At 36.5% G+C, this 26346-nt stretch overlaps 1 protein-coding gene across 5 annotated transcripts in view; it reads right to left on the reverse strand.

The window, feature by feature from the left end:
- The window catches only part of Gphn (gephyrin), a 623546-nt gene that overhangs the window by 84582 nt on the left and 512618 nt on the right, over positions 1-26346 (reverse strand). For all 5 annotated transcript variants that reach the window (XM_027929749.3, XM_071607954.1, XM_071607955.1 and 2 more), the window contains one exon: positions 2352-2444. In XM_027929749.3, the coding sequence (XP_027785550.1) occupies positions 2352-2444 (93 nt within the window). The remainder of the gene's footprint in view (positions 1-2351; positions 2445-26346) is intronic.

Consider the following 26346-nt stretch of genomic DNA (forward strand, 5'->3'; position numbering starts at 1 on the left):
TTCTAAGTTCATATCTTAGAGAACTAGGAAAATTTTATGAGAAAGAATGTGAATCAGTTGCATGTTAGATAATATCTTAGACTTTTTATACTGTGAAATGTTATTTGAAAATTTTCTTTTTGGGGGAATAACTAAAAATAACACCATTCCAAAACAAAAGAATAAAGAAGATACTGAATAGTAACTTTATATAAAAAAATAATGGATTCTATAGTAATAGAAAGGCTCTTTTATGGCTCATCTGGGTTAAATTTTGGGTAACAAAAAAGGTAAGTGCAATGGTTTCTTTTTTATTGAGTTGCTTTTAGTTACCTCAGTTAAAAATTACAGAATAACATTCTCTTTGAGAACAATACTGCACAAATAATTTATTTCTCACTCTTCTACTGTATATTTCTGTAGTATTTCATCTGCTGTAGTTGTTTTACTCTGTAAGTAAGAATTGTCATTTTATAGTAATACTGTATGGCCACAAATTATAAGATCAAAACTGAATTTAGATGGGGAATAAGAAATAAGAATAATCAATAAAGCTATGGGAAAAATAAAATAATTTTCTTTCTGGACAGTATTAATTCTCAAATACTACAGAAGGAATTGATTTGAAAGGAAAAAAATACAAAAGCCATTAGAAGTTATTTATTTTGGCTTTCTCAGTTTCAGAAGTAGTCTGATCTAGTGATATCAAGCTAAATGAGGCACATTCAAGATAGATTTTTTGGGAAAAAGTACACTAGGGGAAATTAAAATATAAAACCAATCTTCCCACTATCTTATTTACACAGACTATGAGAGTAAAAATTCAGATAAATATCCTTTTTTCAGAGATTTTTTAAGAAAACATGTTAATAATAATAATAATAGTAATAATAGTTATTACCACTAAACATTTAAAAAAATATTGAGTTCTTTTTTTGTGTGGCCAGGCATTTTATAAGGTTTTCTATGGTCTTATTTAATCCTCAAAACAACTCATCAGAATAAGTGTTATTATAATTATCACTATTTTACAAATGAGAAAATCAAGGCTTAAAAATTTTGTGACTTTGTTAAAGTTACATAGATGATTCTAGTATTAGAACCTCAAGTCTGACTTTGGGCAAAGCCCATACATAGCCTTAACCATTTGCTACACTGCCTTCCAATATAAAAAGATACTGCTAAGAAATACTAATAGAACATGAAGGAGATTAATGAATACATCTAGTTACAAGAAAAAATTTACTTTAAGGCTAGATGTGGTTAAAAAAAAAAAACAAAAAGCAAGTAAGAGAAGATACATATTTAACTGACATTAAAAAGGAATTGGCCTATGAGGAAATAGACATGTTTAACCTAATTGAAGTATTATAAAATATATACATGTACTGAAACATTACATGGTACTCCAACAATATGTATAGTTTTTATGTTTTAGTTAAAAATAAATAAATGATTGGACTTTTAAACAATGCTGATAAATTAAGAAATTTTTAATTTTTTTTGTTATAAGCCTTGAATCAATAATTAATAATGTAATAATGATGTATTGTTATTTTGAAGTTGCTGAGTAGATTTTAAGTGTTTTTATCACAAATAATAAGTATATTAGGTAATGCATATGTTGATTAGCTCAATTGAACCACTGTACAATGTATACATATTTCAAAATATCATGCTGTACATGGAAAAATAAAACAAAAACAAAAAAATCCAATAATAGTTTCTAAGGGATTTAGTTTATTTTCATTTTGGGTTCTTAGATTGGATTTTGGGTAGGCATGTGCTATTTAGTTTTTGCTTTTAAGCTTTATGCAATCTCAGGCAACTCTGAGGGCATGGCTGCTAGTACCATCTGGGGCTCCAGAGCTTTGAAATATGGCATCTTTCAGAGAAAGGTTTCCCTCATACTTGCTTTACATGAAGCCCTTTACTAATGTTTGAGTTTGAAGCAAGAGAACAGACTGTCTCACTTAATGCCTATGTTGAAAATTGGCTCACTTTCTTGAGACTGTATAGATATTTTCAACAGAGAATATTTAGAACACTAGACAAAGACCGATTTCTGTCTGGCATGTGTAGGGGTCAATAAATAAATTATAGTAACTGTGTTTTTATTTGATCACTATATATTATTTGTAAACAAGAGTTGTCTTATAACTATCATATTTTCATTGAAAAGTTTTAATTATGATTGTGCCATAAAATTCATAATGGTAGATAAGCATGATTATCTGTGAATTTAAGATATTCTAACAATCACAGGGGAAATAACATAACAGTAATTGGGTACCTGGGCTAAGACAAAAAAAATGAAAAGAAAAAAAAATACAGCATGAATATGATGAACTCAAGTAAACAAAAACATTTACCTCGGACAGCATAGCCATCTTTTACTGATGCTGGGAAGGGGGGTAGGTTGTCTTTTGCATATACATCTTGAGCAAGGACTCGCCCCATTCCATCTGATAGAAAAAAAAGGAAATATGAATATTGTTAACAATGGGGTGAGCAAGCAGTCTTAAACAAGATGGGTGTGAATACTTGTCTGACACCACTTATGATGGGCTCAGTCAGATTTCCTGATTTCAGTCCTAGGGATTAGGAGACAGAAAGAAAAGGTGCATCCTAGTACTTAAAATAAAAGATTACGTTCAGTTAACCATAGTAATTTTGCAGAGATTATATGAATGTGGGTTGCTATACAATCAACAAAGATGTGCTCTGATGATGTGTCATTATTTCTTTAACAACCCAAATACGATGTTCTTTAAAAATAAAGCCAAATCTTCAACATTTTCATATCCATTGATTCAGTAATTTCCCTTCTAGAAATCTACCCTCAGAAAATAGATTAATTTTGATGCACATTTATTTTTAATTTTTATATTTTTATTATTATTATTATTATTTTAGTTATACACGACAGTAGAGTATATCCTGATGAATTTAAACAAATATGGAGTACATCTTATTCTAATCAGGTATCCCAGTCTTGTGGTTGTATATGATGTGGAGATTCACTGTGGTGTATTTATATATGTACACAGGAAAATTAAATCAGATTCCTTCCAGTGTCTTTCCTATTCTTATCCCCCTCCCTTTCCTTCATTCCTCTTTGTCTAAACCAATTACCTTCTAATTCACACCCTCCCCCACTTATTTTGGTGAGTCTCCACATATCAGAGAAAAATCTGATCTTTGTTTTTTAGGGATTGGCTTATTTCACTTAGCATGATAGTCCCCAGATCCAGCAATTTACCAGAAAAAGTCAGGAAGTTATTCTTTTTTTTAATGGCTGAGTAATATGCCCATGTGTATACATAACACATTTTCTTTATTCATTCATCTGTCAAAGGACACCTAGGTTGGTTCTATAGCTTAGCTACTGTGAATTGAGTTGCTATAAACATTGATGTGGCTAGATCATTGTAGCATGCTGATTTTTAGTCCTTTAGGTATAAACCTAGGAGTGGATAGCTGGATCAAATGGTGGTTCCATTCCAAGTTTTCTGAGGAATCTCCATACTGCTTTCTAGAGTGGTTGCACTAATTTGCAGTTCCACAAGCAATATATGAGTATACCTTCTTCCCCACATCCTCAAACATTTGTTGTTACATGTATTCTTGATAATTGTCATTCTGACTATAGTGAGATGGAATCTCAGTGCAGTTTTAATTTGCATTTTTCCAATTGCTAGAGAGGCTGAACAATTTTTCATATATTATTCACATAGTTTTTCTTCTGTAAAGTGTCTGCTTAGTTTTGGTGCCCATCTATTGTTTGGGTTATTTGATTTTTGGTGTTAAATTCTTTGAATTCTTTATATATCCTGGAGATTAATGTTCGGAGGTGTAGGTGGCAAAGATTTTCTCCTATTCTGTAGGCTCTCTCTTCATGCTCTTGTTTCTTTTGCTGTGAAGAAACTTTTTAGTTTGATGACATTCAATTTATTGATTCTTGTTTTTACTTGTTGTACTTTAGGAGTCTTGTTGAGGAAGGTGGTTCCTAAGCAAACAAAAGCCTTCTACAGGGCTTTTGGTCTTTGATACACTTTGAATTGAGTTTTGTGTAGGGTGAGAGATAGAGGTGAAATTTCATTCTACTATGTATGGATTTCCACTTTTCCCAGCATCATTTGTTAAAAAGGCTATCTTTTCTCCAATGTATGTTTTTGGTGCCTTTGTCTAGTATGAGGTTACTGTATTTATGTGGGTATGGCTGTGTGTCTTCTCTTCTGTTCCATTGGTCTTCATGTCTGTTTTTATGCCAATACCATGCTATTTTTGTTACTATAGCCTGTGGTGTAATTTCAGTTCTGGTATTGTCTCCTGCTTCACTTTTCTCACTAAGGATTGCTTTGGCTATTCTGGGCCTCTTATTTTTCCAAATGAATTTCATGATTGCCTTTTCTACTTCTATAAAGAACGCTATTGGATTTTAAATAGGAATTGCATTAAATCTATATGGCGCTTTTGGTAGCATGGCTGTTTTGATAATTTTAAGTCTGCCTATCCAAGAACATGGGAGATCTTTCTGTGATACACATTTATTTCAGAGTTGTTTACATTAGTTCAAAAATGGAAATCAAAAGAGCAATAATATAGGTATTTAAAAAAAGGTCTATCCTTATGATTAAATATTATGCTGCCTGAAATAATACTTACAAAGAATATTCATGGACAAAAGAAAACTCTTAAAATGTATATTTAAAAAATGCACAATTGAACATTTAATATATAATCTTAACTACATTAATATATAAGTATCAATGGGCAAGACAAAAAGGACATGCAGGAAAATACAAAGCATTTGTTATTTCAGAATGTTGGAATAATTTATGATAATTTTTATTTACTTTGCTATCCTTTTATGAAAATTTCCAAGTTTTCTACAATAAGCACAAGTAATTTTTATATTCATAATGGTTTTCATTATTAAACAGAAAAAATTAAAAATAGGAAGGAGTTTCCTGGTCATTCCATTTGAGTTTTAGCATTTGATTTTGACTTCATTAACCTAAATGATTTAGTGACAGTTAAAATGCATTAGGGGATGGGGATATAGCTCAGCTGGTAGAGTGCTTGCCTTACATGCACAAGGCCCTGGGTTCAATTCCCAACACCAAAAAAAAAAAAGTGCACTAGCAATCTATGTTGTAGAGAATATTTTGATAGAGTCATAACCAATTCCTCAGAAGGTATCTTTATTATTAGTTTAAAAGTAGAAGAATAAAAATAAGTAGAAGATAGAAGAAGAGGAAGCAAAAAAAATCAAGACAAGAAGTAATATAGGGTTGGATTTACATGAAGTTTTTCTGTAATTGACAAAATTTCATTGTTTCCACAGCTAAATAAGTGAATCTGTATTTTGGGGGATTTTGATCTTCTTAGCCATCTATGGCTGTACTTTCCAGATCCTAGGATCCAGAAGTTGTACAGAGACATTTTAAATTTTGTACTCTGATTTATAGCAAATAGTATTATTGACTCTTTCCTGTTAGAGAAATGATATCTAAATTGGTAGGGAGTGCTTCTTGATGGATCTGAGCTTTGGATATTCCTAGAAGATTGAAGTTATTCTGGATCTTTGGACCATGTAAGACAGGGAAGTGGTGGTCTGATTTATATTCACATATACAATATTAACTCCTAAATAGATCAGAGGCTATAAGGTAGTCCCTGGTAGTAAGCATTAGGATATTTGTCTAAGATCATGATTAAGCTCTAGGGCTGGAGATTAAGCTCAGTTGGTAGAGTGCTTGCCTCACATGCACAAAGTCCTGGGTTCAATCCCCAGCACAAAATAACTAACAAACTAACTAAATTAATTAATTAAAATAAAATAAAGGCATGCTGTCCATCTACAACTACAAAAATTTTTTTTTTTTTAAAAAATGTAAGCTCTATACTAGCTCAGATTCTAAGAGAATGAGTTTGCTGGTATTTCTGAATAGTTCCCTACTAGTGGTTAATAATTAAAAATAGTACAAGGGCTGTTTTCCTGGCAACCAGCCCTGTTAGTAAACATTTATTAACATTTTATAAATTAATGAGTAACATCACATACAAAATATTATTTAATCCCACAAAAATCTAGTAAAGCATTACATTTACTTTACATATGAGGTTTAAATAACAATAGGTTATTTACTCAGGTCATATATGGCTAAATTATACATAGTAATGGGATTAATTTAAAAATAATCATATATGCATGGAATTTAACTTGCTCCATTTCAGACCCCAGTGATTTCTTTCATTCCCCTTATTCCTTTCCCTACTGGTTTTCCTTCTATATGTATGATGTTTTTTTAAAATTGGTGCTTTATAAATATATACAAAGGTGGAATTCACTGTAGTATATTTGTATAGGTACACAGTATAATTTTGTCAAATTAATTCTGTATTTTTTCTCTTTCCCTAACCCTTCTCCTCCCCGTCAATTTCATTCCTCTACTCCACTGATCTTCCATTTTTGTGAGATTTGGCCCCCTCACCTCTTTTGCCCTTACTTTGTTCTAGCTTTCACATTTGAGATAAAAACATTTGACCTTTGACTTTCTGAGTCTGGTTAATTTCACTTAGCATGATAGTCTCCAGTGCTACCCATACACCATAATTTTATTTTCCTTTATGGCTGAGTAAAACTCTATTGTATATTTAAACTACATTTTCTTTATTCATTCATCTGTTGATGGGCACTTGGGTTAGTTCCTTAACCTGGCTTGTGAATTGTGCTGTTATAAATGTTGATGTGCTTGTCTCACCTTATAAATACCCAGGAGTGGGACAGCTGGGCCATATGGTGATTCTATTCCTATTCTTTTGAGGAATCTCCATACTACTTTCCAAAGTGGTTGTACTAATTTGTAGTCCCAATAACAATGTATGAGTATACAATTTCCCCCACATTTTCATCAGTATGACTCTTTTAATATTCATATTCCAAGAAGATAGGGGCTGCCGACTTAGTATGCTAAATTTGAAAGACTACTGATACAGATAACTGTAGATCTCATAGTAAACAAATGAAATAACACAATACTCTAAGGACAGAAATGATGATTATCTGCTGCTTTTGCACATTTGGAACACATGGAAGTGGAAGGAAGTTGATTAAGGTATCACTGAGAAAAGATTATCAGCTGGCTTGATTTTTCTTTTAATTCCCAAGTTATTCATATATTTTATTGTGCAATTCCATTAAGGAGGCCTTTTATGATACAGAACCTACTCAATCACAATTGGATAAAATTTCATTCTGGAAACTAAAGTATAGTTTGTTCTGGTAGTTTGCAATAATTTTTTTGATTTATAGTTAAATATACAATAATACTATTTGCTATGAATCAGAGTAAAAAATTTAAAATGTCTCTGTACAACTTCTGGATCCTAGGATCTGGAAAGTACAGCCATAGATGGCTAAGGAGATCAAAACCCCAAAAAATTCAGAACAAAAAACTTTGTTCTGGTAGTTTGCAATAATAATTGCTCCCCACCCCCATCCTAACAAACACACAAACATCATAAAATATCCCTCAGATTTCTGAGGATGACTCAAATAATAACTTTGGTTTGAGAAAAATGTATATATGTAATAACAGAGTTATTTAAATGCCACTGAAACTTCATTAGGCTATAAAATAATAATCGTATCATATCACTAAGAATTCTTCAGTGTTAGTTGAAGAGTCATCTATCATAATGTGGGAAATGTTTATATTGAGAATGAGCTTTTTTTTAAAATTTTTTTTTATTGTTGGTTGTTCAAAACATTACATAGTTCTTGATATATTATATTTCACACTTTGATTCAAGTGGGTTATGAACTCCCATTTTTAGCCCATATACAGATTGCAGAATCACATCAATTACACATCCATTGATTTACATATTGCCATACTAGTGTCTGTTGTGTTCTGCTACCTTTCCTATCCTCTACTATCTCCCCTCCCCTCCCCTCTTCTCTCTCTACCCTCTCTACTGTCCTTCATTTCTCCCCCTTGTATTATTTTTCCCTTTCCCCTCATTTCCTCTTGTATGTTCTTTTGTATAACCCTGAGGGTCTCCTTCCATTTCCATGCAATTTCCCTTTTCTCTCCCTTTCCCTCCCACCTCTCATCTCTGTTTAATGTTAATCTTCTTCTCATGCTCTTCGTCCCTACTCTGTTCTTAGTTACTCTCCTTATATCAAAGAAGACATTTGGCATTTGTTTTTTAGGGATTGGCTAGCTTCACTTAGCATAATCTGCTCTAATGCCATCCATTTCCCTGCAAATTCTATGACTTTGTCATTTTTTAATGCAGAGTAATAATACTCCATTGTGTATAAATGCCACATTTTTTTAATCCATTCGTCTATTGAAGGGCATCTGGGTTGGTTCCACAGTCTTGCTATTGTGAATTGTGCTGCTATGAACATCGATGTAACAGTGTCCCTGTAGCATGCTCTATTTAGGTCTTTAGGGAATAGACCTAGAAGGGGAATAGCTGGGTCAAATGGTGGCTCCATTCCCAGCTTTCCAAGAAATCTCCATACTGCTTTCCAAATTGGCCGCACCAATTTGCAGTCCCACCAGCAATATACAAGTGTATCCTTTTCCCCACATCCTCGCCAGCACTTGTTGTTGTTTGACTTCATAATGGCTGCCAATCTTACTGGAGTGAGATGGTATCTTAGGGTGGTTTTGATTTGCATTTCTCTGACTGCTAGAGATGGTGAGCATTTTTTCATGTACTTGTTGATTGATTGTATGTCCTCCTCTGAGAAGTGTCTGTTCAGGTCCTTGGCCCATTTGTTGATTGGGTTGTTTGTTATCTTATTGTCTAATTTTTGGAGTTCTTTGTATACTCTGGATATTAGGGCTCTATCTGAAGTGTGAGGAGTAAAGATTTGTTCCCAGGATGTAGGCTCCCTATTTACCTCTCTTATTGTTTCTTTTGCTGAGAAAAAACTTTTTAGTTTGAGTAAGTCCCATTTGTTGATTCTAGTTATTAACTTTTGTGCTATGGGTGTCCTATTGAGGAATTTGGAGCCCGACCCCACCGTATGTAGATCGTAGCCAACTTTTTCTTCTATCAGACGGCATGTCTCTGATTTGATATCAAGCTCCTTGATCCATTTTGAATTAACTTTTGTGCATGGCGAGAGAAAGGGATTCAGTTTCATTTTGTTGCATATGGATTTCCAGTTTTCCCAGCACCATTTGTTGAAGATGCTATCCTTCCTCCATTGCATGCTTTTAGCCCCTTTATCAAATATAAGATAGTTGTAGTTTTGTGGATTGGTTTCTGTGTCCTCTATTCTGTACCATTGGTCCACCCGCCTGTTTTGGTACCAGTACCATGCTGTTTTTGTTACTATTGCTCTGTAGTATAGTTTGAAGTCTGGTATCGCTATACCGCCTGATTCACACTTCCTGCTTAGCATTGTTTTTGCTATTCTGGGTCTTTTATTTTTCCATATGAATTTCATGATTGCTTTCTCTATTTCTACAAGAAATGCCGTTGGGATTTTGATTGGCATTGCATTAAACCTATAGAGAACTTTTGGTAATATCGCCATTTTGATGATGTTAGTTCTGCCTATCCATGAACAGGGTATATTTTTCCATCTTCTAAGATCTTCTTCTATTTCTCTCTTTAGGGTTCTGTAGTTTTCATTGTATAAGTCTTTCACCTCTTTTGTTAGGTTGATTCCCAAGTATTTTATTTTTTTTGAAGATATTGTGAATGGAGTGGTTGTCCTCATTTCCATTTCAGAGGATTTGTCGCTGACATACAGGAATGCCTTTGATTTATGCGTGTTGATTTTATATCCTGCCACTTTGCTGAATTCATTTATTAGCTCTAATAGTTTCTTTGTAGACCCTTTTGGGTCTGCTAGGTATAGAATCATGTCACCTGAAAATAGTGATAATTTAAGTTCTTCTTTTCCTATTTTTACGCCTTTAATTTCTTTCGTCTGTCTAATTGCTCTGGCCAGCGTTTCGAAAACTATGTTGAACAGAAGTGGTGAGAGAGGGCATCCCTGTCTTGTTCCAGATTTTAGAGGGAATGCCTTCAATTTTTCTCCATTCAGAATGATGCTAGCCTGAGGCTTAGCATAGATTGCTTTTACAATATTGAGGTATGTTCCTGTTATCCCTAGTTTTTCTAGAGTTTTGAACATAAAGGGATGCTGTACTTTGTCGAATGCTTTTTCCGCATCTATTGAGATGATCATATGGTTCTTATTTTTAAGTCTATTGATGTGGTGAATAACATTTATTGATTTCCGTATATTGAACCAGCCTTGCATCCCAGGGATGAATCCTACTTGATCATGGTGCACAATTTTTTTGATATGTTTTTGTATCCGATTCACCAGAATTTTATCGAGGATTTTTGCATCTAGGTTCATTAGAGATATTGGTCTGTAGTTTTCTTTCTTTGAAGTGTCTTTGTCTGGTTTAGGTATCAGGGTGATGTTGGCCTCGTAGAATGAATTTGGAAGTTCTCTCTCTTTTTCTATTTCCTGAAGTAGCTTGAGAAGTATTGGTATTAGTTCCTCTTTAAAGGTTTTGTAAAACTCTGCTGTATACCCATTCGGTCCTGGGCTTTTCTTAGTTGGTAGTCTTTTGATGGTTTCTTCTATTTCCTCAATTGATATTGGTCTGTTTAGGTTGTCTATATCCTCCTGACTCAATCTGGGCAGATCATATGACTTAAGAAATTTATCGATGCCTTCACTATCTTCTAATTTATTGGAGTATAAGGATTCAAAATAATTTCTGATTATCTTCTGTATTTCTGAAGTGTCTGTTGTGATATTGCCTTTTTCATCCCGTATGCTAGTAATTTGAGTTCTCTCTCTTCTTCTCTTCGCTAGCATGGCTAAGGGTCTGTTGATTTTGTTTATTTTTTCAAAGAACCAACTTTTAGTTTTGTTAATTTTTTCAATTGTTTATTTTGTTTCGATTTCATTAATTTCAGCTCTGATTTTAATTATTTCTTGCCTTCTACTTCTTTTGCTGTTGTTTTGCTCTTCTTTTTCTAGGATTTTGAGATGAAGTATGAGATCATTCATTTGTTGGTTTTTTCTTTTTTTAAGGAACGAACTCCAAGCAATGAATTTTCCTCTTAGAACTGCTTTCAATGTGTCCCATAGATTCCGATATGTTGTGTCTGTGTTTTCATTAATCTCTAAGAATTTTTTAATTTCCTCCTTGATGTCTTCTATAACCCATTGATCATTCAGTAACCTATTGTTCATTCTCCAAGTGATGCATGCTTTTTCCTTCCTTCTTTTATCGTTGATTTTCATTCCATTATGATCAGATAGGATGCATGGTATTATCTCTACTCCTTTATATTGTCTAAGAGTTGCCCTGTGACATAATATATGATCTATTTTTGAGAAGGATCCATGTGCTGCTGAGAAAAAAGTGTAACTGCTTGATATTGGGTGGTATATTCTATATATGTCGATTAAGTCTAGGTTATTAATTGTGTTATTGAGTTCTATAGTTTCCTTATTCAACTTTTGTTTGGAAGATCTGTCCAGTGGCGAGAGAGGTGTGTTGAAGTCTCCCATGATTATTGTATGGTGGTCTATTAGACTCTTGAACTTGAGAAGAGTTTGTTTGATGAACATAGCTGCACCATTGTTTGGGGCATATATATTTATGATTGTTATGTCTTGTTGGTGTATGGTTCCCTTAAGCAGTATGTAGTGTCCCTCTTTGTCCCTTTTGATTAACTTTGGCTTGAAATCTATTTTATTTGATATGAGTATGGACACTCCTGCTTGTTTCCGAGGTCCATATGAGTGATATGATTTTTCCCAACCTTTCACCTTCAGCCTATGTATGTCTTTTCCTATCAAATGTGTCTCCTGTAGGCAGCATATTGTTGGGTCTTGTTTTGTGATCCATTCTACTAGCCTGTGTCTCTTAATTGGTGAGTTTAAGCCATTAACATTTAGGGTTATTATTGAGATATGGGTTGTTGTTCCAGCCATATTTGTTTATTTATGTTACTAAACATGGTTTGTTTTCCTCTTTGATTATTCCCCCCCCCTTTACTGTCCTACCTCCCACTGTTGGTTTTCATTGTTATTTTCCATTTCCTCTTCCTGTAATGTTTTGCCGAGGATGTTTTGAAGAGATGGTTTTCTAGCTGCATATTCTTTTAACTTTTGTTTGTCGTGGAAGGTTTTAATTTCATCTTCCATCCTGAAGCTTAATTTCGCTGGATACACAATTCTTGGTTGGAACCCATTTTCTTTCAGTGTTTGAAATATGTTGTTCCAGGATCTTCTAGCTTTCAGAGTCTGTGTTGAAAGATCAGCTGTTATCCTGATTGGCTTACCCCTAAATGTAATCTGCTTCCTTTCTCTTGTAGCTTTTAAAATTCTCTCCGTATTCTGTATGTTGGGCATCTTCATTATAATGTGTCTAGGTGTGGATCTCTTATAATTTTGCACATTCGGCGTCCTGTAGGCTTCTAGGATTTGGGATTCTGTCTCATTCTTCAAGTCTGGGAAGTTTTCTCGTATTATTTCATTGAATAAATTGCTCATTCCTTTGGTATGGAGTTCTATACCTTCCTGTATCCCAATGACTCTTAAGTTTGGTCTCTTAATGTTATCCCATATTTCTTGGATGTTCTGCTCATGGTTTCTTAACAGTCTTGCTGGGCTGTCTATGTTCTTTTCAAGTTGAAATACTTTGTCTTCATTGTCTGATATTCTATCTTCTAAGTGTTCTACTCTGCTGGTAGTATTCTCAATTGAGTTTTTAATTTGGTTTATTGCTTCCTGCATTTCTAGGATTTCTGTTTGTTTGTTTTTGATAACCTCTATCTCCCTGTATAGTTGATCCTTTGCTTCCTGGATTTGTTTGTGTAATTCATTGTCGAAGTGATCTTTCATTGTCTGATTTTTCTGTCTAATGTGTTCCTTGATACTCCAGATCATCTGAAGCATGTATATCCTGAATTCTTTATCTGACATTCCATCTGCTGCAGCTGTTACCTCTTCTAAAGTTGAGTTGACCTGCATTGCTTGTGGTCCTTTCTTTCCTTGTCTTTTCATACTGCTTGCGTTTCTTTCTGCTTGGTGAAACTGTTGTGTTTTTGAAATTCCCCCCCCCGCATATATTTATATTGCTCTTGTATAGTTGAAAAGTCTCCCTTGCAGGCGCGGGCGGGGGCTCTGCTCTGCCCCTCCTCCAATTGGTGTGAGGTGTCTACCACGCCCGCGGACCCCTGGGCCTGATCTGCCGGTCTGTCGCAGGTCTGCCTACCTTGCAGGCGCGGGCGAAGGCTCTGCCCTGCCCCTCCTACCACGCCCGTGGACCGCTGGGCCTGATCTGCAGGTTGGTCACCGGTCTGCCCACCCTGCGGGCACGGGTGGCAGTTCTGCTCCGCCCCCACTCCAATTGGGGTCACGTGACCACCACACAGGCGGGCCGCTGGGCCTGATCTGGGCGCGGGCGAAGGCTCTGCTCTGCCCCTACTCCAGTTGGGGTGAAGTGTGTACCACGCTGGCAGGCCGCTGGGCCTGATCCGCCGGTCTGTCGCAGGTCTGCTTACCGTGCAGGCGCGGGCGGCGCCTCTGCCCTGCCCCTCCTACCACGCCCGCAGACCGCTGGGCCTGATCTGCAGGTTGGTTGCAGGTCTGCCTATCTTGCGGGCGCGGGCGGCGGCCCCGCTCCTCCCCTCTGGCTCGACGACAAAGGGAGAGAGATTCGGGTATCTGTGACTCACCCTCCCTACCAGGAGACCAACTGTTTCCGTCGCCGCTGGCACCGATGAAGTTCTCTCCTCGGCCGCTCTCCGATGACATCAGATCTCTGCCGTGCTGGCATCCCCTGCGAACAGCGGCCGCTGGTTCCCTCCGCCGGGCGACCAAAGCAACGGGTGAGTCCCGACCGGCCCCCACAGGCCCCGTCTCAGTCCTGCTGCCACTGCCCACGAAGGCTCGGTTGGCATCCACCTCCACAGTACTCAGGAGGACCCTGACTGAGAAGCAGTCTCTGCGGGCTCCTCAGCCCTGGGCCAGCAAATTTCCAGGAGCCGGAGCTCGGCCGCTCCGTGCTCAGTGTATGCTCTGATAAGAGCAGGCTCCAAGAAGCAGTTTCCACGGGTTATTTAGCAATGAGCCTGAGTAATTTGTCTGCTAGCCTCAGGCGAATAGCAGCCTGAAATTACCTGTTCTATGGCTAAATCCCATTTTCTTCTCTTCCAGTAGGCGGAGCTGTGCCCTCTGAGCCGAGCTTCTGCCCTCTATGTGCTGACAGAAATCCCTGTAAGGCGGCTCCTGGGAATCTCTCAATCCTGTTAGTCCAGAGCCCTTTCACTTATCCGGCCCCTCCCCCTGTTCCTCCTGCCAGCCAGCCAGCCAGGTCCTGTTCACCGGAGGCGGTTCCCCAAGGATCTGATTACACTTGCAGCCCCACCGTGTGTCCTATATCCCGAACGATGAACACCCTCTCTGTCATTCATCTAAGCCCCAGTGCTGTGGTGGGGTGATCTGGGAACCAACAGTTTAATTTTTCCGGACCCCTTTGGTGGGCACGCCCCCAGAAACTGGCGGCTAAGATATTGGGTGTCGCCGCTGGTGTTAAGGGGAGGTGGGGATCGGGAATCCCCTCTGCTTCCCCACAGACACGTCCCCGGAGAGATTCCGGAGGTTTCCTGGCTGCTTGTATCTGGAAGGGGTGGGAGTCACACACCTGCTAACGTGGATTCCGCTGGGAAGGAATTCCGTCGGTGGAACTCCGGTGATATCACCTCTCTGCTATGGCGGGCCCCAGGCTCCTTGCCGGAGTGTCCGAAGGGAGTGGTGGGACTGGTCTGTCTCCGGTTGGTTTCAGCTCCTGGTTCGCTATTTCATGAAGGCTTGGCGAGAGACCTCTTCCTAGAGTCCCTGCACCGCTCCTGCTGCGCTGCACCTCGGAGGCTATCCGCCCAGACGCGGGGGCCGTGTGCAGGCAGCCGACAGTCGCCGAGTCGCGCGGGCAGCGGCTGGCGGGTCTGAACCTCTGCGCTGTGTGGCGGAGATTCACTCGTCTGGGGCAAACTGTCACCTCCAAAAATCCTACCAATTCCTGGCCGGTCTCTCTTTAGTGGAATTTTGCTAGGAGTTTCTCAGCAGGTCGAATCTAAGCGTATCAATGCGTCTCTCTGACCCCGTTATTGAGGAGGTACTGAAAGCGCTGCCTCCCCACTCGCCGCCATGTTGGATCCCCCCCGAGCTTTTTTTTTTTTTGACAAGCATCAAGCTTTTTTTGTGACAAATGTCTAGTTTCTAATAAAGTGTAATTTGTCATTTTTGTGTGTGTGTGTGTGTGTGGGGGGGGGGTGCTGGGAGTCAAACCCAGAGCTTCATGCATTCTAGGCAAGTGCTCTACCACTGAGCTACATTCCTGGACCAGCAATTTGTCATATCTTCCACATGCTTTTTTTTTTTTTTCTCATTTCTGTGCCTTTGCAGATAATGTTGCTTTAGACAGGAGTGCTTTTTTTCTTTCCCCTTTCCTCCTACTGGCAAATCTCATACATCTTTCAAAGGTCAGATCATATGATGCCTCACTGGTTTTCTTTCTTTTACCAGGGCAAATTAATTCATTGACTAATTTATTTACTCATTCATCAAATGCTGGGATCTACTATGTGCTAAACACCAAGGATAAAAACAGCAGTAGGACTTAGCTGATGTGCTCAAAGAATTTATGTGTATAGTACATGTGAGAAAGAAGAAAAGGAGAAATATGCAGAAGATTATAAGATAGGATAATATGAGCAATCACAGAGATACGTACAGAGTGATACAGAGACATACAGAAAACTATCAACCAAGAATCTGTGGAACATCTAGAAAATTTTCCTAGATGAAATAAAACCTGAGCTAAAATTTAGAGAGTAAAAAGCACCAGGTAGAAGAGGGGGGCATTTTAGACAAATAAAACAGGATAAAGGAGTTCAAACAATCTTGTAAAACCAAGAATCTAAGAAGGGACTTTAAAACAGATAATTAACAGTAATGACTTCAAGTTAACTTACCAGCAGAGTATAAGTCTCTTAACAAATAATGAGATCTGACTTAGGAATTTCTCTCGTGACAAGGTAGAGAATATTTCAGAGGGACTGCATTTATTCTTAATGTTTTGATAATATTTGTATCCATGTTATTATATACTTTTCACATTATATTATGTTTATCTGTGGAACTTCTCTGACTTCTCCATCAGGCTATCAACTTCTTATTGTCATAGCATCTATTACTCATCTTTGTATACTAGTACCAACACAGTGCTTGGTGCACAAAAGATATACAGTAAAGGTTTGTTCAATCACTGAGTATATTAATGGTTATGTCTCATGAAGAAATATCAGACAAGTGGAGAAGAAATTCTTAGCAATAAAACATAACCAACGTTAACCAAAGAGAATAAAAATAGGAAAGGATCTCTTGCTACCTACCCTTTACTCTCATTATTCCCCATCTGGATTCCTCCCCTACCCCCGTATAGTGCTTCCTGATCTCCAGACCTATGATCCTGACTTCCCTAAATCTGTATTATCATTTTCCTTTTTGCTAACCAAAGGAACAATGCATTTTCAAGACTTCATTCAAACAGTGAATCTTTTTTATTAAATTATTTATTTATTCTAATTTGTTATATATGATGGCAAAATGCAATTCATTTCATATTATATATAGAGAGCACAATTTTTCAAGTCACTGGTTGTATACAAAGTATTTTCACATCATTTTTGTCTTCATACATGTACTTAGGGTAATGGTGTCTAACTCATTCTACCGTCTTTTTTACCCCCATCCCCACTCCATTTCCCTCCCCTCCCCTTTGCCCTATCTAAAGTTCATTGATTCCTCCTATGCTCCCCCTGTATCGCCATTATGAGTCAGCATCCTCATACCAAAGAAAACATCTGGCCTTTGGTTTTTTGGGATTGGCTTACTTTACTTAGCATATATTCTCCAACTCCATTGATTTACCTGCAAATGCCATGATTTCATTCTCTTTTAATGCTGAGTAATATTCCATTGTACATATATATACCAAAGTTTCTCTATCCATTTATCTACTGAAGGGCATCTGGTTTGGATCCACAATTTAGCTCTTGTGAATTGTGCTGCTATAAACATTGATGTGTTAAGCACCCCTGAGTTCAATCCCTGGTACCAAAAAATGAGGTATAAATAGTTAAAAAAGATATGAAAAGATACTCAATAATTATCAGAGAAATGAAAAATCAAAACAACAATGAGATATTACTTCATACCCATTAGGAGTCTTCTATCAACAAAACAAAACAGAAAATAACAAATCCAAATTTTGGTGAGAATGTAGAGAAATTAGGACCCATGTACATCATTGGTGGGATTTTAAAATGTTGTAACCACTACAGAAAATAGCAAGGCAGTTCCTAAAAAAAAATCAGAAATATAACTACCATTTAATTCAGCAATCCCACTTCTGGGTATATTTCAATGGAGGGCCTTGAAGAGATATTTGTTTTTCTTTTGAGACAGTGTCTCACTATGTTGCCCAGCTGATTTTGAACACCTAAACTCAAATGATCCTCCTATCTTAGCTTCTGGAGTGCTGGGACACCAGACACACATCACCATGCCCAACTTTTTGAAGGGATATTTGTACACCCATATTCATAGACACAATATTCACACTAGCCAAGAGGTAGAAGCAACTCAAATGCCCATCGATGGATGAACAGATAAATAAAATGTATCTGTTTTATTATCCATTAAATGAATGTATTATATACATTCAATGGTGAAATTAAAATTATTCAGCCTTAAAAAGGAAAGAAATTCTATCACATGCTATAATACGGATAAACCTCAAGGACTTCATACTAAATGAAATTGATTAATCACAATAAGACAAATTCTTCATGGTTCCACTTATATGAAATATCTGAAGAAGCCAACAACATAAGAACATAAGGTAGAAAGAATGTGGTTGCTGGGCACAGCAGTACACACTTGTTTCAAAATAAAAAAATAAAAAGGACTAGGGATGAAGCTCAGTGGTAGAGCTTAGAATGTGCCAGGATTCTGAGTAGAAGAAGAAGAAAGAAAGAGAAGGGGGAGGAGGGAGAAGAGGAAGAGGAGGAGAAGGAGGGAAAGAAGAAGGGGAAGGAGAAGAAGAGGAAGAAGAAGTAGAGGAGGAGAAGGAGGAGGAAGGGGGAAGAAGAAGAAGAATGTGGTAACTTACAACAATGTTAACATGTTTAACAGTATTGACAGTACTGTTTCTTTCTTTCTTTCTTTTTTTCCTTTTGGTGCACTTGGGATTGAACCCAGAGGTCTTCTAGAACTGAGATGCATCTCTACCACCATCATCCCTTTTTGTTTGTTACTGGGGATTGAACCAAAGGTGCTTTACCACTGAGATACATACTCAGTCTTTTAAAAAAATTTTATATTGAAAAAAAATTAATTTTGATACAGGGTCTTGCTAAATTGATTAGGGCTTTGATAAGTTGTTGAAACTGACCTCAAATTTGTGATTCTCCTGCCTCAGTCTCCTAAATTGCTGGGATTACAGGGGGGTGCTACCATATCTGGGTGAACTGTATACTTAAATATGGTTAATGTGGGATTTAAAATGTAATTATTAAAAAAAGAGAGAAAATACTGAAGGGCTGATATATGATACAACATGGTGGGATTTTGAAAATATTATAAATCAAAGAAGTCATTCAAAAAAGTCAAATATTATATCATTCTATTTATACAAAATGTCCAGAATAGGCAAAATAGACTAATAATTATTTATGTTTGGGGGTCAGGTAATCAGAGGATACGAGGATGATAGCTAAAAGGGATAGATATTCTTATTAATGTGATGAAAACAATCTAGAATTGATTGTGGTGATGGTTCACATATCTCTGAATATACTAAAAACTTTTGTGCTATGTACTTTAAAGCTATTATTTCTTTTAAAGTCAAGGATAGAAGTAGTTTTTACAAGGAGAATATTTCTCTCATCTCAATATATAACTATATTTATAAAAGTCATAATTATAGCACACATATACCAGTTAATCTTTATAGACCTTCTTTATATATATTGGGAGAAAAAAATAAAACATTTTATCTGGAAAGGAAGAAATGTCTCACACTTGGTTAAGATTATTAATATAGACTTAACAGTATATATAAGTGACCATCTTTTTATTTTGAACTTATGATAAATATAGGGGTTGCCATTTTTAAGATAAATTAGATTCCTACTAAATTAGAGTCCAGCTTTTGGAGTTGGTATTAATATACCAGTCCAGTTTAAGTCTCTTCAAAGAGAAAAGCATGACTCACCTCAGTTTTGATCTAAGAGTCTAACAGAAGAGAAAAATATTTGGAGAAAAATATGCAATCTAGTGGAACATGGTGAAGGATTCCAATTGGCAACAGACACAAAAGAACTGACGGAACAAATATCAGACATACCTCCTCACTACACAAGCTACTATACCCCTGTGTCTCTCATTAGAGTTTAGGACCAAACAATTACAGGGTCTTTCCATGCAGTAAATATGAGATTTCATTGAATGTTTAACCAGATAGATGATCCACTTGAGAATATAAAGAATACATAGTAGTTCTGCAAATTTATATTATCTCACAACATGAGACAGTCTCTCTTGCATACATGTAAATAACTTACATTGATGTTAAACAATCTTTCCCCTTACTCATAGGTGAAGCCTAAGCATTAGTGTTGAATAAACTTTGGACATGTGATTTTTAGAAAGGGAGGCTTAGTCTTCAAGCCTAAATGGGAACCAGAAGCAGTAACTTCTCGCTGGGTTATTATGACTGTTTTGAGTTTTGCATTTGGTAGAGAAACAACAGTGGGCAGCTGAAGTAGTGGCAAGCAAAGGACTTACTGAACAAATGTAATTTCAGGAAAACATCAGCAAAATTTCTTTTCTCAAATTGCCCCATTCCAATGAGACCTCAATTTATAATAAGCAAAAAGAACAGTTTTCCCAGTACGTAATTAGTGCAACTAATATTCTTACTTAGGAACATTTGGTGGTGAGAGTCTGTAGCCCTTAACAGACTGCAGTGAGCTTTTAATTTTGTTGGAGGTTAGGCTGCATGCCAAGAAGCTATGGTCCTGCTTTCAGAGTCTAAGGAGATAATGTTCCTTCTGTTCTACTTTTATCACACATTGCATATCCTAAATTCTGTAAAATAATGTCTTCAATTTGATAAAGATGAAGACCATACATTATATACACATATTTCTGGTTTATGTAGTAAGAAATCCTAAAGGTAGAGCTATGTATCATTAAGGACTCTGGCCATATATAATAAATGACCTCAAAAGGCTGATGACAAGGAAGCAGTGGAAAATACTGACTGGTACACTGTTGTTTTGTGTGGCATGCTTGCTTGTGTTGCAAGAAAACAGTGGTAGAGTAGTGGATCAAAAAGGGATAGTTGTTAGAGTCTGTAAACAAGTCAAGATGGTTCCAGGGGATTAGGCTCCACAGGTGTGGATTGGGCTATGCTGTCTTTAAATTTAGATTCTCGCCCAATGCTAAAACTAAATATTCAAGGACATGAATTTAATGGACTACTGGACACAGGTGCTGACCTTAGCATCATATCTCGTCAAAAATGGCCAAAACATTGGCCATTACAACAAGCCACTCAAACGCTTGGAGGCCTAGGAGTGGCAACTAATCCCCATAGAAGTGCAATGGTATTAGATTGGAAGGATCCTGAAGGAACTATACAGCCATATGTATTGGATCATCTTACTATAAATTTATGGGGACGAGATGTCCTAGATCAATTAGGTTTGACATTAACAAATAACATCAATCCTAACGCGCCCACTACTAGGGCTAGACAAGGTTTTAGGAAAGAAAAAAGATTAGGAGAACAAGAACAAGGTATAGCAACACCAATTCAAATAGATCAAGGAATAAATAGACATGGATTGGGTTTTCAGAAGGGGCCACTGAGACATCAAAATTACTTGGAAATCAGAAAGATCAGTATGGGTTCCTCAGTGGCCCCTGACCAAAGAAAAGATACAAGTAGCCCATGACCTGGTCAAACAACAATTAGCGGAGGGACATATACAACCTTCTGTATCTCCCCATAATACTCCCATTTTTGTCATTAAAAAGAAATCTGGTAAATGGAGATTATTGCAAGATTTAAGAGCCATTAATAATGAGATGGTTATTATGGGACCTGCTCAATCGGGGATTCCCCAATTGTCTGCTTTGCCAAAAACCTGGTATGTTTTAGCTATAGATATTAAAGATTGTTTTTTTCAATTCCAATTCATCCTGAGGATAGTCCACGTTTTGCATTTACTATCCCTGCACTGAATCATGAAGGTCCTGATCAGAGATATGAATGGAAAGTACTCCCTCAAGGGATGGCTAACAGCCCAACTATGTGTCAAATTTATGTTAACAAAGCAATCCAGCCACTTAGAAATCAAAATCCTGAACTACAAATATTTTACTATATGGATGATGTATTATTGGCACATAAAGATAAAAACACATTGCTAGAATGTTATGCCACACTTAAACAAATTTATTAAAAAATTATAATCTAGAGATAGCAATAGATAAAGTACAATTAAATCTTCCAATTAATTATTTAGGAGTTCTATTATCCTCAACCATGGTCCGTCCACCAAAAATTCAAATATGAGTAGATCAACTCAAATCACTTAACGACTTTCAAAAGTTATTGGGAGACATAAATTGGATAAGGCCTTATCTAGGCATACCAACAGGAGATTTGGGACCTTTATTTGATATCCTAAAAGGTCCATCAGATCCAAATTCACCCCGCATGTTAATGCCTGAAGCAAGAAAAGCATTAAAAATTATTGAAACATATATGGAAAATATGCATTTGGATAGAATTGATAAGTTTGCCTTTATTATTTATTGTACTACCAACAAAAAATATTCCTACAGGAGTATTTTGGCAAGAAGGTCCATTATTGTGGATACATTTATCTTATTCTCCTAACACTATTCTTACTAGGTATCTTGAGGCTGTAGGACAATTAATACTCAAAGGAATAAAAGCAGCAAAGGGAGTGTTTGGAATTTCTCCCAATAAAATTATTACTCCATATACTATGGATCAAATTGATGAGTTAGCTAATGAGTTAAATACTTGGGCAATAATCATGTGTAAATCTAATGTTTCATTTGATAATCACTTACCATCTAATCCTTTGTTGTCTTTTTGGTCTTCACATCCTGTAGTTTTTCCAAAAATGACAAGGAAAACCCCTATCATGAATGCTCCAAATATATTCACTGATGGGTCAAATAATGGTACAGCAGCAGTAGTTACCCCTGATCAAACTTTTACATTTTTAGTACCCAAACAATCTGCTCAAAAGGTAGAGCTTAATGCAGTATTACAAGCTTTTGTGATGTTTAAAGATTCTGTATTTAATTTATTTTCTGATAGTCAGTATGTAGTTAATGCTATAGTATCCTTTGAAGATGCTGGTAGGATTTCCCCTTCCTCTACTGTTTTCTCTTTGTTTTCCACTATACAAAGTCTAATCTGGGACAGAAAAGATCCATTCTTTATAGGACATATCAGGGCACATACAGGATTGCCTGGAGCCCTTAGTTTGGGCAATGATTTAGCAGATAAATCTACACATGACATACATATTTTCTCCACAATAGAAGAAGCTATAAATTTTCATAAAAGGTTCCATGTCAATGCTAATACTTTACAAAAGTGCTTTAAAATAACTAAGGAACAAGCCAAACATATAATAAAACAATGTCAAAATTGTGTGACCTTTTTACCACAAGTTAATCTTGGAGTCAATCCTAGAGGATTGATACCTAACCATATTTGGCAGATGGACGTCACACACTTGCCAGAATTTGGAAAATTAAAATATTTGCATGTTACAGTTGATTCTTCTTTTGGATTTTTGATGGGCTCCCTTCATGCCGGAGAAAAAACTAAAGATATTATAGCTCATTGCTTACAAAATTTTGCCACTGTGGGCGTTCCAAAACAGTTAAAAACAGATAATGGTCCTGGCTATACCTCTACCTCTTTTAAACAATCTTGCTCATCATTTGGCATTACTCACATAACAGGAATTCCATACAATCCACAGGAGCAAGGCATAGTTGAAAGAGCTCATCAAACTATTAAAATGTACTTATTAAAGCAAAAAGAGGGAATTGGAAAGGGGTATATATCCCCCAAAGATAAACTTAAAATAACACTTTTTACTCTAAACTTTTTAAATTTGGATTCATCAGGACTTAGTGCTGCGGAAAGACATATGTATCCAAAAAATGTATATAAGCCTAAGGTACTTTGGAAGGATATTCTAACATGACAATGGAAAGGTCCTGACCCAGTGATAGTCTGGAGTCGGAGTTCTGTTTGTGTGTTTCCACAGGGAGAACAGCAGCCGATTTGGATTCCAGAGAGACTAACCAAAGTGATTTCTACAGACCAAAAAGAAGACGATTTGACTCAAATCCATAACAGCTGATATCCAGAGCTCCAGCTTGGCTATTCTTACATCTGTGACAGTGATTAACCAGGATGCTTTTTTCAATATCTATTTTATCATTGCCTTTTCCCACATCATAAAGTTCTATTTTATTTTTTGAGCTCATACAGACCTAGGTTAATGTTTTTCTGATCAGTTTTATTTTTTGACTGTGGACTTTTTAAACATTGTAATGGAGATTTCACCTGTGTAAGCTACAAGGCCTTTACTATTGTCTTATGTGTTGTATGTTATGTGTACAAACTTGTGTTTTGTGTTGTATGTCTGTATGTGCATATGTCCATAGATCCGATATGAAGAGCGCTCATGAAAAAATGGATCCAAATATTTTTTATTATTCACGTGATTTAAATGGTTTAATTTTAATTGGGTAAACAGCGGTTGAGGATTGTTTTAATATGTGAACAAATAAGGAGGTTAACAGATCTGTTTGTTTACTTTCACCTTTCCTTCTCATTATATTTAATAATTCTGTTCAGAATAATGTAAATTGTTCAGAAAATTGTTTTCTTAGTGCCTGTTGGAATGTTAATTTTTTTTTAGCCATCATTGTCAGAGTTCCTGCCTTCGTCCCAGTGCCGGTGAGGGCGCGGGTAGAAGAATTTCCAGTGTTGCTGAGAACCGGACAAGACTTCGGATCAAGCTAGCTGCCTGCAGAACTTACCTGGACTGTGATTTACCTGGACTGTGAGTTAATCTATTGAGACACTGCTTTACCTGGACTGAGACAACAAACTGTAATCTACAACAAATTGTAACTCGGTATCTTTGCTAACAGTGTCATTGCTGGTATAATTTTTCCAAGGGCTTCTTGCATGAAGCTATCAATTGGCTTGGTATTGTGGCATTTTGTATCTTCCCTTTCTGTTTGTAGCAGGTTATTTATGGTGTTTGTGTAAAAACCACTATGGTCGTTATTTAAATTAAACAAAAGGGGGAAATGTTAGAGTCTGTAAACAAGTCAAGATGGTGCCTGGCATTTTGCAGAGGGAGTGGTTTGTGAAGTAACGCCAGCAAGCCATTAAGTGTGGAGATTCCTTATTGGTTGACTGCTGTATCTAGTTTATGTTAATTAAGATAAGCTGTGTGGAATGTATATATACCCCTCCTGTCCTACAATACACTCCTGCTGTATCAATGTACACAAGTTGTTTGTCACCTCCCAGTTATTTTGCTGCAGCCGGACTGCGGCAGATAGTATTTTTAGGTTGTAAACAGGACACTCATAAAAGATTCTGCTTCCCAAATAATAGTGATTTACAAATTCCCTATTAGCCTGAGTACTGATGTTTTTATACTGAAATTTGCCTAGAAAGTATCTTCATAAAGAATCCTTACAGATTCAAACATCTGACAATGAACATTCACATCAAATTAAGACAGGTTCTGAGGTTAAGTATGAAAGTGAGCATACACTCAAGTGTATTCTCTAAAGGATAAAAGTTAAATATTTAATTGGTTTGGGTGGGTATTTATTCTGATCCAGATAAGCTCTCCTTGCTACATTAAGATATTAGAAAAAATAAGTGACTTTTCAATGTAAGATTGGAAAGGATCTTAATTTCTTACTTATCAGAATGATTACACAGTTATAAAGTTCCCTGTGTAGTTAGCTCTAAAAAGGCTTTACAGGAGGTGAAGGGAAAATTCTATGTTCAGTGCTCCTCACCTTGGCTAACCAAGATTCTATTATTTGTATGAATCAATAGTATAGTGAGTAACAATGTTGATGGATAGATACCACCCAAGACTTCCTAATATATAGCATAGACATAAAACCTTCTGCTATTAATTATAAATTTGTCAAAAAGTTTATTTATGTCATTGCAACAGCATCAATACTGCAACATTAAAAAAATACCATTCCACCTAATACAGGTGAGAAGTTGCTAAAAGGTCTTTTTTACTTTATTTTTTTCTTTTTCACCTAACAGTTATTCACTGTGCTCACCAAAATAGTTGAAGAAGGTAGTGTTGACATATATCCTTATCTGGTCAAAGGGTCATCAGTAAGAACAATATTGACTAAGGCCAAGGGTTAAGAGAGCTACTAAGAAAGTTAAAGCCTGTGTAGATTTGAGTCTCTACATCCTTCAAAAAAACTTTAAAAATGAATATAACATACTTTTAAAATATTGTTTTTTTAAATTTTTTAGGTGTAGATGGACACAACACAATGCCTTTATTTTTATGTGGTGCTGAGGATCGAACCCGGGTCCCGCCCATGCTAGGCAAGTACTCTACCACTGAGCCACAATCCCAACCCCTGAACCACAATCCCTGCCTCAAATGTAACATACTTAAAGAAAGCTTAGTGATTATTTATGACACTAAAATAAATGTTTAACCAGTGAATGTTCAAAAGCATATTCTAACTCAATTTATTTCCCACAACTTCATTTGAAAGACTAACTAGACAAAATTTCAGTGCATTATAGATGTAACGTATTTAAGATTTCACATGTATGAACTCAGAAAGACTGAATGATTTAGGGGTAAAAGCCTTGTGTTAATTAGCTTTCTGTTGCTTTGACAAAAAATCTAAGAAAAATAATTTAAAGGAAGTAAGATTATTTTGGCTTATTATTTTAAGATTATTTTTGGTTTCAAAGCTAGCTCCTAGCTTCATTGCTTTTGGGCCCGTGGTGAGGTACAGTATCATGGTACAGAGGGCATGGTGTAAAAGAACCCTTCAGCCCTTCACCTAGGAAGCAGGAAGAGAGGTTGTGTATTATAAAAGGTAGGGAGCTGGACATGGTATCACACACATATAATCTG

The sequence above is a fragment of the Marmota flaviventris genome, chromosome 2 (genome assembly GCF_047511675.1).
Source record: "Marmota flaviventris isolate mMarFla1 chromosome 2, mMarFla1.hap1, whole genome shotgun sequence".
Lineage (NCBI taxonomy): Eukaryota > Metazoa > Chordata > Mammalia > Rodentia > Sciuridae > Marmota > Marmota flaviventris.